This window comes from Rousettus aegyptiacus, unplaced genomic scaffold, assembly GCF_014176215.1.
Source record: "Rousettus aegyptiacus isolate mRouAeg1 unplaced genomic scaffold, mRouAeg1.p scaffold_m13_p_7, whole genome shotgun sequence".
NCBI lineage: Eukaryota > Metazoa > Chordata > Mammalia > Chiroptera > Pteropodidae > Rousettus > Rousettus aegyptiacus.
This window is the reverse complement of record NW_023416310.1, coordinates 16,016,626-16,029,491: the sequence shown is the minus strand read 5'-3', so window position 1 is coordinate 16,029,491 and position 12,866 is coordinate 16,016,626. Positions and strand designations below refer to the sequence as shown.

The window sequence follows — 12,866 nt, the reverse complement described above, 5'->3', positions numbered from 1 at the left end:
GCAGGGCTTCTGTGTGCACAAACACGGACACTAGCCCCTTCCTCCTCCGCAGGAGGCCAAGCGATGCCAGCTAAACTGTGAGGTTTTGTGCCTTACTCTCCTGACGCCCAAATTTCATCAGAAAGAAACACCCCTCCCCTGGGAGAGGGACAGGCGCTCCTCAGACACGCAGGGGCGGGCGTGGGCTGCCTCTGCAGCCCGGTCTCCAGGGAAGTCGCCAAGGCCAACACGAGCTCCCCAGTCTTTAAGAGAACGAAGTACCTCTCTCTTTTCAGACAGGGCTCAGGGCTGCCCAGATCTCACCTTGTCACCTCCACTGTGGCCCAGGAGAGGAGGGAGAGAAGCCCACCAGGAAGCGGGGGTCCCCTTCCCCCAGCTGAATTCTTGAGGAACTTTCTCCAGCCCCCTTCCTCCCATTCCAAGGCCACTCCTCTGGACCACCCCAACCCCTCAGACTACCGGCCACCACCTACTAGATGCCCGCCGAGGTGAGGGCCACCAGGGAGCGGGCAGGGGTCACATGCTCCACCATGGCCCCCAGAGACCGGTTGGCTGCTCTCTGGATAAACTCGCTGGTGTTCCCCATCTTCTGGAGCAAGCAGCGGGCAATCTCTTCAGCTTCCTGGTCCATATTCTTCTTCAAGGCCCGGAAGAGGTCTCCCAGGGTGCCGATGGCCAAGCGGGACACCTTGGAGCGGAGGTTGGTGACCTCGGGGAGAGATGGGAGAGGGACCCTCCAGGACTGCCGCACCCTGCTGAGGACTCCAGAATATCCCAAGAGTGGAACGGTGCTCACACCCTCCTGCGCCTCTGCGTGTGCCCCAGGCCTAGGTCTGGCCAGGCTGGAACCCAAACCCCGCAGCAGCTCTGGCCAAAACAGTCTCATTTAAAAAAAAAAAAATTACTATTACTGTTGTTATCATCATAATGACCAATTCTATCATTATCATTAACATCTGAGATGTGTCTAACAGCCTTCGATGGACTTTTACAAACCGTTCAATCGGAGTTTTACAAGGCCCCGCGAGCGAACAGTCTATTCCCAAGAGGTGCAGGGTGCGCCCCTTCTGCCTGTGGTAAGATGCATCTTATTGCCCCTCTGGGTCCAGCTCTGGCTAAGCACCAGCCCCCTGCGAGAAAGGACTTGGGAGGTGCTACAGCTGCCCCGGAGGTGGGGACCTGGCTGGGAACACTCCATCCTCCCTCTGGTGTTTTGAGAACAGAGGACAATGCAGGGTTGCACCCCAGAAACAAGGAGACCCCAGGCTTCCGTTTTCCAGTCTGAGGAAGGGGTGTCTACCTCCCGCCTCACCGGCTAAGACCCGAGAGGCAAGCGAGGATGCCATGAGCCCCTCCGTGGCTGCTGTGTGACCTGCACTGAGTGACAGTCCCAGGGAAGGGGGACTGGCTCCGGGGCGGGGCGGAGCGCATCGGGCTGGTGGTGAGGCCTCACCTCCCCGGTCACGGCCAAGGACACGTCGTGCAGCCTCCCAACAAGGATCTCCGTGTGACAGGCCGCCAGCCGCTGGATGCTCACCAGGCCCTTCTCTTTCATCTGCCTGAGAAGCGAGTCCAGGCCCTGTCACATGTGAGGGTGGGCGAGGGGCCCACTCCCTCTGCAGACCAGGGACACCCACACCACCACCCTCCCCCCGCCACAGAAAGGTGGGATTCGGTGGCCCCAAAGGCTGTGTAAAAGCCACGTTATGGGCCCCTGGCTCCCCCTCACCCAAGAGGGCAGCTCAACACCAGGACCCGGGCCATGCCTGGCACAAAGCCAGAGCCTTCGAGGGAAGGTACTTGAACATGAGGACCGAAGATGGGGAGGGCTTCCTGCAAATGTTCTGGCCCCACGATCTGCTCACGACTCAGATCGTACATCCGCCAGCACAGCGGTAGGAACACGGGGAGCAGATGGAACTTGATTTAGAGAAATAAAGGGCCGTGACCTTTCTAAGCCCCCCATGTATTGTGGAGTCAAATTTACATTTGTCACTCATGGGCCTGATGTGCCATAGAACAGTGCACAGGGCTGTTGGAGGTCACAAGGCAGACACAGGCGGCTGGACTCTCTCTCACACACACACACACACACACACACACACACACGCACACACTCCTCCTTCCACAGGACCAGGCCCTAGTCGTAGGAGAAGAGGGCAGCTGGGGGGTGGGGGTGACGGGGGTGCAGGGCAGGAAATATTCTGTAGCCATCCCCTGGCCACAGGACACAAAGGGGAAGGTGTCACCTCACCAGTCGTTGCTGTCGAGGCACTGGAGGGCGTCCATCAACCCCAGCTCTGGGTTTGAGAAAGGCCTCAACTCCTTAAAGGCTCGAAGCTCCATCTCCTCATCCTCCTCTTCCCACTCAGGAGACCCCAAAGTAAGCACCGCGGGTAACGAGTTAGCTGCGTTCACAGAAAAAAAGGGAATGCTGGAGCTTTCACCAAGAGGGCCTGAGTCTTGGCTCGCAGCACGGAGCCCGCCTTACTGGGCATAGGGCAGAAGGGGCTAGTGAGGGCTGAAAAGCTGGCGCCTGGGCTCTGCTGCCTGGGGTGCCACAGAGGCCACCTACCTGTACTCAATCCTGCCTTTGCCAACCTGATTATTATCATAAACAAACTGACCTGTGATCTGCAGCTTGATGTCATGTGACCAAGCCCACCGCGCCAGTAATATACTCCCAGGCCTGCCCTATCTGTGGTTGGAGTGAGGCCAGTAAATCTGTCAAGGAATGGTCCCTCTACCCACTTTGGTGGCACTCTAACCTCGTCCCCACCCAGCATGATCAGCTTCTCTTCCTTCCCCCTCACTCTCTATCCTTCTGCGAATTTGCCCACAGGTGGGGAAGTGATGCATAGGGCGGGAGGAAGCAGGAGACAGTGAAAGCAGCAAGGAGACAATGTAGCTAACTGGCACGTGTGTGTGTGTGTGTGTGTGTGTGTGTGTGTGTGTGTGTGTGGAGGGGGAGCATCAAGAAGTGGCCACGCCTGCAGGGACTGGTTATAAGCAGCGATGTTGTTTAAAATTCATTTCCTGTTTCCTAGGCTCTCCTTCCCTGGGCACGCATGCTAGAATCATAAAATCCCAGAGAACAGGAAGGCACTTGAGAGGCCATCTATCTCTCCCAATGCCCTGATCACATAGTCAACAGAGCTAGGACAAGAAGGTCTCCTCCAAGGCCAGAGCTCGCATGGCCAAACTCACTTCATCTCCACTGGCATGGCTGTCGCCTCGGCATACTCGGGAGGTCCTGGTAAATCTGAGTTGACAGGCAGTTGTTTGCTTAAAGCCAAATGCAAAGACCTCTTTCCTGAATTTTGTTTTCAGCTCTGCCATTGGAATAAGGGTCATTAGCCCAAATCTTAGTCCCTGCTGGCCACCATCACTTTAGTGATCTTGGGTCTTGAGTCTCTGGGTCTCAGTTCTGCTGTATAGGATGAGTGGGGTGGCTCAGATAGATCAATATTTCCCAAATATCAACCATTCGATTACCACTTTTATGGTTTTTTTTACCATATCTCTTAATTATCTCTACTTTTATTTATATGATATTTTTCCTCAAATCAAACCACTTCGCAAATCCTACGTAAGTTATTTTAAAGAGAAATTTATGTCACTGCTGCAATTGATAAACTAATATTATTTGTCATAGAACATGATAAATACTTACAGTAAAAGAACATTATAAGTTCTACCTGTAAAATAATAGCCACCTTCTGATGTTTCAAGCGTAAAGGAAGGTCTCTTTGTTTAAAAAGAATATTTGCTGATCAAATCAAAAAATGGGCAGAGGACCTGAACAGATACTTCTCCCTAGAGGACATACAAATGACCAACAAATAAATGAAAAGATGCTCAACAGCGCTAGCTATTAGGGAAATGCAAATCAAAAACACGATGAGATACCATCTCACACCTGTTAGAATAGCTATAATCAACAGGACAAGTAATAACAAATGTTGGAGAGGATGCAGAGGAAAAGGAACCCTCATACACTGCTAGTGGGACTGCAGATTGATACAGCCACTATGGAAAACAGTATGGAGGTTTCTCAAAAACCTAAGAATTGGTCTACCATATGATCCAGCAATCCTTCTACTGAGTATTTACCCCAAAGACTTGAAAATCCATATCCAAAAAGATATTTGCACCAATGTTCATAGCAGCATTATTCACAGTGGCCAGGACATGGAAGCAACCGAAGTATCCTACGATAGATGACTGGCTAAAGAAGCTGTGGTACATATATACAATGGAATATTACTCAGCCATCAGAAGAGATGAAATACTGCCACTGGCAACAACGTGGATGAACCTCGAGATAATCATGCCAAGCAAAATAAGCCAGACAGAAAAAGTTAAAAATCACATGATATCACTTATATGTGGGATATAAACTTAAAAGCAACAAATGAACAGGACAAACAAACAGAGACTCACGGACATGGGCTATAGACTAGTGGTTACTAATGGGGTGGGGGAGGAGGGGGGAGGTAGAAGGGGTAACGGGTGTCAAATATAAGAGGATAGGGAGAGGGTGAAGTGGGTAAAGGGGATCAAATACATGGTAGCTGAAGGAAACCGGACTTTGGGTGGTAAACACACAATAGAATATACAGATGTCAAATGATAATGTACACCTGAAAATTACATAATTGTATTAACCAATGTTACCCCCAATAAACTTAAATAAATAAATAAATAAATAAATAAATAAATAAATAAATAAATAAATAAAGAGAATATTTGCAAGTCTTAAGACGTGCTAAAGACTAGTGCCAAATGAAGACTTTCTACCTGATAGAATCAAAAGGATAGAAAGAGAACGGAAAAGGACGCGAGTCAATATTATTTCTGGCACGAAAACGATGCTGTGTTTAACCATCATTGTCCCACCATATCCCACACTTAAAGATACTCTGAACCAAGTTGGCGGTTTTCGAATGTTTCTTGGCAGCGAAATCTTTTCCAGTGAACTCTCACGTGGAGGCCCAGTGTACGAAAATGCCAGGCAAAAGGGACATGCCCCTACCAGAATGGGGACCGAGCCTCCTCTGTTTTTTGGCATCGTCCTGAGCACCCCATAGAAATTTTGGGTCCTAAGATCCAGTCCGTACCCAGCCCTGTCTGACACTTTATGAAGCAACACGCAGGAACCCAAGCCCTTCCCAGAACCCTCTCTTCCACTTCCCAGTGTTTCCAGATACTTCTGTGGATGCTGTTTCCCAGCATCTATGGTCCTGGTGCACCGGCGAGTCCTCTAGAACATGTCAGTCAGGCTGGGCACATCGATCTAGCCATCCACTGTGTCAGTTGAGATACCCTGGGTTCCCAGCCTGGCCCATAGATGTTTTTGTCTCCCAGACTCTGTTCCTCCTTTCCGGTGAGGTGACCACACCCCAGGCTGCCCCGTACTCTAACGTGGGCAGAGCAGAGTGGAGCAGCCCAGTTCACGTTTGCCATGCCCCAAAGCGCCCTGCAGCTCTGGGCCCTACCTGAAGCATGGCGGGCAAAGCTGGGCTCTTGCTTGCTGACGGGGATGCTGGGCAGTGAGGCCCGGTTGGCCCGCTTCCTCAGGATGACGCCGACGTTGTTTCTGCGTGGGCTGCTCAGCCCAGTGGGCACAGACAGGGTCCTGCTGCCCCGGAGAGGAAGGAGGCCTGTGGAGGCGGAGAAAACCCCAGCGTGGAGCCGATCTTGTCTATCCCCCAGCCCCAGGGTGGGCTACGGGAGAGCAGGTGTGGCTCCCTGTCCAGTGGCAGGGCTAGGAGGGTGGGAGGCTGTGGCAGCCTCTCTTTAGGACAAGGAGTTAGCCCAGAAGCTTCCGCAGCCTGCAGGAATCCCGCCCCAGGCGCACAGTACCTTCCTTCATCAAGGCTCCCCGGGCGCCCAGGCCCTGCAACGTGAGCTCCCGCTCCCTCTCCGGTTCCTTCATCCTTCGGAACGACTCCATCTCCTTCATCTGCTTCAGCCGCAGCTTCTCCTGGGCAGACTTGGAGATGGTGACCTGGATCTGGCACAAGGTCAAGGCACACTCCATCACAGGGCTCACTTAGAAAGCGGAAATGGGAGTTGTGGAGTGATCGGGCCTGCACCAGTGCTTTTGCTATGTGTGAGGTGTGGGATGAGAGCGAGAGAAGGCAAGCAGGGGCCCATGATTTTTGGCCAGAGCGGATGGAAGGCTGGAGTTGCCTTTATTGCCACTCGCTGAGAGAGGACACTGGGGAAAGGAAGGTTTGTGGGCAGGGGGGCGGGTTAAGGATTCAATAGTTGAGTTTTGAAAAGAGTAAGTTTGAAAGATAATTAGATATCTAAACAGGAATGGTAAGTAACAACATATATATGTATTTAATAATTTAATTGCTACTTGAAGGTCTGGGCTGGGGAGGGAAGTTTGGGAGTCCTTAATGCTACAGACTGGATCAAGTCACAAGGGTCAATATACATGGGCGAGAGGCCAGAGGTCTGAGCTCTGGGGGCCTCCAGTGTGCAGAGATCAGGAAGACGAGGAGGAGCCTGCCAAGGACTAGAAAGGGGCTACCTTTGGTTTAGTCCGAGAACCAAGAAAGAAGCCATCTCCCCCGCTCCATCCCTACGTGAGAAATTCAGTGGGGGGTGGGAGGGGACTTGGGGGGTGGGAGGGATCTAAAGCCCGACTGCAATGGTCTCAGGAGAGAACGGGTTCTGGTTTTCCAGAGAATTGTTCTGGTTTTGTTTTGTTTTCTTAAGATGAAAGAAATAATAGAGAGCTAAGATGCCGATAAGGAGGATCCTATTAATATGTCAAGGAGAATGTCGTTGATGCAAGAGAAGGAATAAATGTTGGAGCTGGAACACTAGACAGATTGAACTAGAATAACAGGAGATAGTGGTGAGCTAACGGGTTGCTCGTACGGAGATAACGGTGGGGGAGCAGTGCGTGCCCAGGTCTCGCAGTGCCCAGGTCTACGGTATGGCCATGGGCATGAACGGCTAAGGTGAGGCAGAAGCTGGGATCATTTCACGGTCCTTCGTTTCATGGTCCGTCACCCTTGCCGGAGTGGGAGGGCTGTAGGCCTGGACCTGACCTTCGCCATCCCTGGATCCCAGTCCTAACACAGGACATGCAAGCAGCAGGCCTCCGAGACATGTTTGTTGCACTTTCATATCTCTGTTTCAAAGAAGGAGATGAGTCCCCATAACGGTGACTCTCCCGGCTTTACTAAATTTATCCAGACTAGGGAAGAGAGTCATGCGGGTCAAGGTCACCTTCGAAGTGCAAGCCATTTGTCAGCCTGTCAAGCACAGCCTTTGCCTGATCTGTCTCTGCGTCAGCTGCCTCTCGGTTGCTATCTTGGGTGTTGGCTCAAATTACTCTGTTTGGTTCACCTAAGCCCCTCTGTACTCTACCAGGCTTCCTGCTTCCTTCCGAACCAGGTGCGACCTCCTTCTGCCCTCCTGCCTCCCTCATCCCTCAGCTCCCCACTCTGCTCTTCCCTTTATACAGCTCCCCTTGCCCGCCTCTTCTCTTTCTCTCTCTCTGTTTCTCTTCTTTTCTTCAGCCTTCTCCCCAAGGCCATCTACAGATTCTAGCCTTAAGTATTAGGGGCAGTTGCCTCCAAGCTCTTCCTTGATCTCCTCAAGCTGGACCCACACTTGCATATTAAAACACACACACACACACACACACACACACACACACACACACACACACTGTGTTCAGCCAGTGGTCCCCTCCGACCCTGACTTCCTCCTCCCCTCACTTTCCAGATACCTTGCTATTCTCCTTCTGGTCCTCTTCTTTGAGCGAGGGGTGGGCTTCTTTGGCATGGCCGAAGGAGAAGGCTGTCAGGATAGGAGCAGACTGAGATGAAGGCAGAGCAGGCTTCTCAGGGGCGGCAGACCTGTCTCCGACGGGTGGCGCCAAAGGTTTTGGTTCTGCGGAGTCAAGCACAAGAATGGAGTGGAGGTCACACAGCACTCTGAAGCAGTGACCATCCCTTGGGGCTACGCCTGAGGCTCTGTGACCCTGTGGCCCGTGTAATGCTTTATTGCCTGAGCCCTCCACCCTGAATTCTCCTGCCCAACATTCCCTTGATGGAGAAAGACACAAGTTAAATTTACTCTACAGAGTTGCACTGCCGGGCATAGAATGGGCCTCCCAAGGACCAATATACTCTTTCATTCATTCATCCACTTATTCATTCATTCATTCATTCATTCAATAATTACTGCATACCTTATTCTAATACAGGGAAGGGAAGGAAAGGAAGCTGGGCAAGAAGCAGGGTCAGGCCTGCTGTCTAAGAGGTTTAAGATATTTCTTGAGAATATAACTCTATCTTACCTAGTACCTATGACGTCAGGAAATGAAAAAAAGTTAAATGGGACTGTCTGAGCCTAGGGCACAGCAGGAAGGGGCTGGAGAGCTCCCATGTGCTACTCTAGTCCTTGCATTTCACGGGTAGGAATGCTGAGGCCCAGTGACCTTCAGAGGCTCTTGTGATTGAAAAACATGCAAATTTATTTCTAAATGACATCAAATCCACAGTATTTCTTTGTCAGTCTATATTTTCCCAATCAAATGGTTTTTCAAGTACATTTCTTATTATGGAAGCAGAGTGGTGGTGTGTGGGGGGGGGGGAGGGTAGGTCCATCAGTTTTCTTTTAATGAAAAAAATGTTAACCGTGTTCTCCTGCTCACAAAGTTTGGAGCTCACCATCCTTGGATGAACCTGAAAATCAGGGGTCCCCTGGGATGCGGGCTGCCATCTGGGGCTGCCTGAAGCTGGCAAAGGAGTCTGAGCCTGGGGTCCTGGCAGGGTTCCCAGGTCACCCTGGTCCCCTGAGCAGCCCATGACTTCTGTGAAGGGTCCCCCTGCTGTCATGCAAGGTGCACCTAAGACCTTGGAGAAAGATCAAGGGCCAAGGGGGAGGAGGGGCTGGCTAAGCTTCCATCCGCCCAGAGGTAAGAGACAGGGCAGAGGGCACAGGTGTCCAGGTGCCAGCAGACCAGGGCAAGGACCACAGCAATGCCACAGGGGAAGCCCTGAGCTTCAGACAATACCGCACGAACCCCTAGGTACTGGGTGTGTTATGCGTATTGCGCAATGTCGCCTCCAGCTGTCAGCTGGGAGCCCTCCAAAGACTTTGCTATTTTGTATCCCCCTTCCTCACCTATCCCTCCAAGAGACACTGTAGAAAGCCTTATCTGAGCAGCCTGTCCTTTCTCCCACGCCCCTGTGGACATGGCTCTCAAGCAGCATCTAGCCAGGCAGATGAAGGAGTGATTGTGGACTGGGGTGTCCTGCCACAGACCCCCACGCCAGCATTCCAGGTTTAGCCGTGAAGGGATGCTTAGGTACCAGTGTGCGTCATGTCACACTGCCTGAGCTCACCCCGCTGTAGCCTGGCGTGGGGGCAAAGCAGACACGGTCACCACAGAGGTTTCTGCCAGTCCTGCCTCTCGGGCCCAGCTGCACGTCCTTCTCCCAGGACCTCTTGGGCAACAGCCTACCCCTCGCCAACCAACCCACCTGCTGAGCTGATTGATTACAGAGTGAGCCACCAGGAAGCCGGACTAGGAGTCCACCCCTCTTGCTGGCCAGCACAGCAGCTGCCTCCAATCCCCAACGGCCTGCAGCCAGGTGCAGGGCGCTCCGCCCAGGTCCCCTCACCTAACCTGCCCAGGGCTCAGCTTCCATTCACCCCGTCGCCCACCTCTCCAATTAGGTCATCAGGCTGAAATGCCTCCTCCACCCTCTTCTAAAGCCTCTCTGAGCCTCGGCCTCCTGCCTGGCCCCCTGCCTCACTTCCAGCCCTGTTGGCCCTATTTCCTGACACTGAAACCTTCCAGGACCAGCAGACTTAGGGGTTTATGGGGTATGGTTTAACTTCTCTCTTTGTCTGGCTAGGCATACTCTCCTCTACTTGCCTAAAATAGAGCAGGGACAGCTGCACTGTTTTGTCAGGAGCGCTGGCTTCGCAGCCGCGCAGACCTGACTGCAGATGTGACGGGGCTGGCTGCCTTCCACGCTCTCAGACCCGAAGGTCGGGCTCGCTGAACCTCGGTCACCCGTTCCTCAGTCAAATGGAGACAGAGCCTTCTCTCCCAGCTGGGCCATGGTAAAGCTACACACACTGGTGCCCAGGCACCCACTGGCACAAGCATGGGCCACTAGCATGGCACAAGGGACAGCTTCCCTGTCGGGAAATGAAGGGCTCGGGTCCCAGAGCTCTCAGATCTCCTCTGGTTCTAATTCTGATCCCATGACCCAGCCCAGGAGCCCAAGAATTAAATGACAAGTGGGGGTGCATATGGAGAGTACATACCCAGAGATTTAGGGGTCTTCTCCCGAGGCCCACTCTCCCGAACCAATCTTAAAAGAATAAGGGGAGAAAGAAGCACCATGAGAAACGGCGGGGGGGGGGGGGGGGGGGTGGGGAATGTTGCTGGGAGGAGCCCAGAGCAGGCAGTTCAAGGGTGGGGTGATGGCTGAGGTGGGGGCCGCTGCCAGGGCTGTGCGTGGCCCTGGAAAGAGGCTCTTGGGCAGGAGTTCAAAGCTACAGGAAACGCAGCTCCTTCTGCAAACTCAAAGGCGGGCCGGGTGTCCAGACAAAGCTCTGAGCCCCATTTTCTGACCACACAGCCCCTTGATTCCCCCAGAAAGCCAGTCTCCGCATGGAAACTGTTGTCTTAAAGGAAGCCCCATCCTCTGCTGTGACCTCAGCAGGTAGGGGGTATATCTCCACCCAGTTCAGGGCACACTGAGCTCGAGTCCTCCAAACTGCTCCAGCGCATGAGAGCTCCGTGACCCCTAAATTCCTCCTCCTCTTGGTCGTAATCCCCACTCCTCTGACTCCACGGGGGCTAGAGTGATTGAACCCCTTTGTTGCTGATGGTAAATTCCCACTGTCTGTCCTAGAGCTTCAAACCTACATGACCCCCAAAAAGGGAAGATGGGCATTCCTGCACTGGTTTTAATTGGTTTTAAAATAGGCGGCACCCATTTATTCATTCAACAGATATTTGTAAAGGCCTATTAAGTGCTGAACACTGTTCTAGACTCAGAGCAGAGCATCAACAGTGCAGGCGACAACACCTACCCTCACGGAGCTTACTCTCCCTTGGAGACTGGGTGTGCATTACCCCACATCGATTTCCTCTGCTCGGTGGAGAAACGCACAGACATCAGAAGACCCTGCGAGCTGACAGAGTAAGAAGCCACAGTGAAAGGACTGAGACTCAACGTCCTGTGCTCTGGCCTCAGAGGATTCACTCAGCATAATGACTCAGACTGGGGTGGCCAGAGGACGGGTAGTAGAAAAGAGTCCATTCAATGCCTGCCCAGTTTATCCCAGGGGACTGTGGAGGTCAGGAGGACTTTGCAGCTCCTTTAAATGCCTCGGTCACTCCTCCTTCGCACGTCTCCCTCTTTTCCATCTTGAAAACTCTCCCACAACCTTCAAAACTCAGCTTAGGTCTCACCTCCTCCAGGAAGTCTTCCCAACCTGATTGAGGTCATTTTCCACTGGGCTTCCCAGAATGGCGGGCAGCCTTCTATCTTAGCACTTACCTCATTAGGCTCTGAGTCAATGCTTTACTTATAAATCTCTCTCATGAGTGCCTAGAATACAGACTCTATATCTGGTTTGGCTTTGTTTCTGTAGCACCTAAAACAACACCTGGCACATAGTAGGCACTTAATAGCTTCTACGTGAGTAAAGGGATAAATAGATGTATGGATGAATGAATAAATAAAGTGGTAATGGAGGCTCCTTCCCATACATTTGCAGAGCGTCTCATAGACTCAGTGGAGAGAAATCTATGCCACAGCAATGGGACAGATATTTATTTTGTGACTACCCATGCCAGGTACCGAAGTGGACACCACAGGAGCCACAGAGATTTTGAGATAAAGCCCCTGCCCTGTAGGGTTCCAAGTTAAAGAATAGAATGAGGTTTAAATAAAAGTCGAACCAATCAGTGAAAGGGGGTTGTCAGGCAGTCCGTGGGCCAGATGTCGTTGGGCGATACAGAGAAGGCACTTCCCCCCTTGCCGCCCCGAAGAGGGCAGCGAAGACCTCAGAGAGCAGATGTGCAGCTGGGACTCGAAGAACAGTAGAAACTGAAATGGGGGGCAAGGGTGAAAAGCTCATGTTGGGGTTGCAGGGCTGGAGGAGGGGAGGCGCCGTCCAGGGCTTGGCACACCCACCGAGGGTCTGGAGTAGTGGGGAGGTGCCTGCAGAGCCGCCCGGGAGGAAGAGCGTGGAGTGATGAGCTAGGACACCTTGAAGGTCAGACCAAGGAGACTCATCTTTAAGCTGCTGGCATCGAGAAGTCAGTAAAGGCGAAGGGTATGAAAGAGGTGTATGGGGAGGGGGTACGTGGCAGTGAAAATGAGGCATCAGAATGCCGGGCCAAGGGCCACAAGGAGACAGGTTAAAAGCTTTGGGGGGCATGAAGAGGGAGCTAGTAAGTGCAAAGTAAGAGCAAAGGCAGGGGCAAGAGAGGGGTGGAAGCTTTTGTTTTTTTCTTGTTGTTTAAGGAAGACCTGATGGGATGTGCCATCTGTCCGTAACGGGAAGCAGGAGGAGCAAGAGTCAAAGATGATGCCTCCATGGCGATGGAAATCAGGAGGCTGTGGGCGGGAGGCAGCTCGGGAAAATGTGAGATGCTCTGTGGTGGCACGTCCTCCCTCCTCTGACACTGGATCTGCATCAGCCATGAGGACACTCGGGATGCCCAACAGGAGGGCAGAAGCACAGAGCCTGACTCTGGGGAGACCTCAGGGCAGAGCAGGGGACGTGGAGTGGAAGTCACCCGACCCCAGGTGATCTTGGAAGCTGCCCAACAGATAAGATCCCGGAGCAGGGGTGGCGGG

General features: G+C 52.6%; 1 protein-coding gene across 2 annotated transcripts in view; it reads right to left on the bottom strand.

The window, feature by feature from the left end:
- The window catches only part of TOGARAM2 (TOG array regulator of axonemal microtubules 2), a 49,875-nt gene that overhangs the window by 18,632 nt on the left and 18,377 nt on the right, over positions 1–12,866 (bottom strand). For both annotated transcript variants that reach the window (XM_016145336.2, XM_016145335.2), the window contains exons 7-13: positions 10,315–10,361; positions 7,757–7,920; positions 5,866–6,016; positions 5,499–5,663; positions 2,255–2,408; positions 1,454–1,559; positions 474–709 (exon numbers count right to left, since the gene is read on the bottom strand). In XM_016145336.2, coding sequence (XP_016000822.2) covers positions 474–709; positions 1,454–1,559; positions 2,255–2,408; positions 5,499–5,663; positions 5,866–6,016; positions 7,757–7,920; positions 10,315–10,361 — 1,023 coding nt within the window. The remainder of the gene's footprint in view (positions 1–473; positions 710–1,453; positions 1,560–2,254; positions 2,409–5,498; positions 5,664–5,865; positions 6,017–7,756; positions 7,921–10,314; positions 10,362–12,866) is intronic.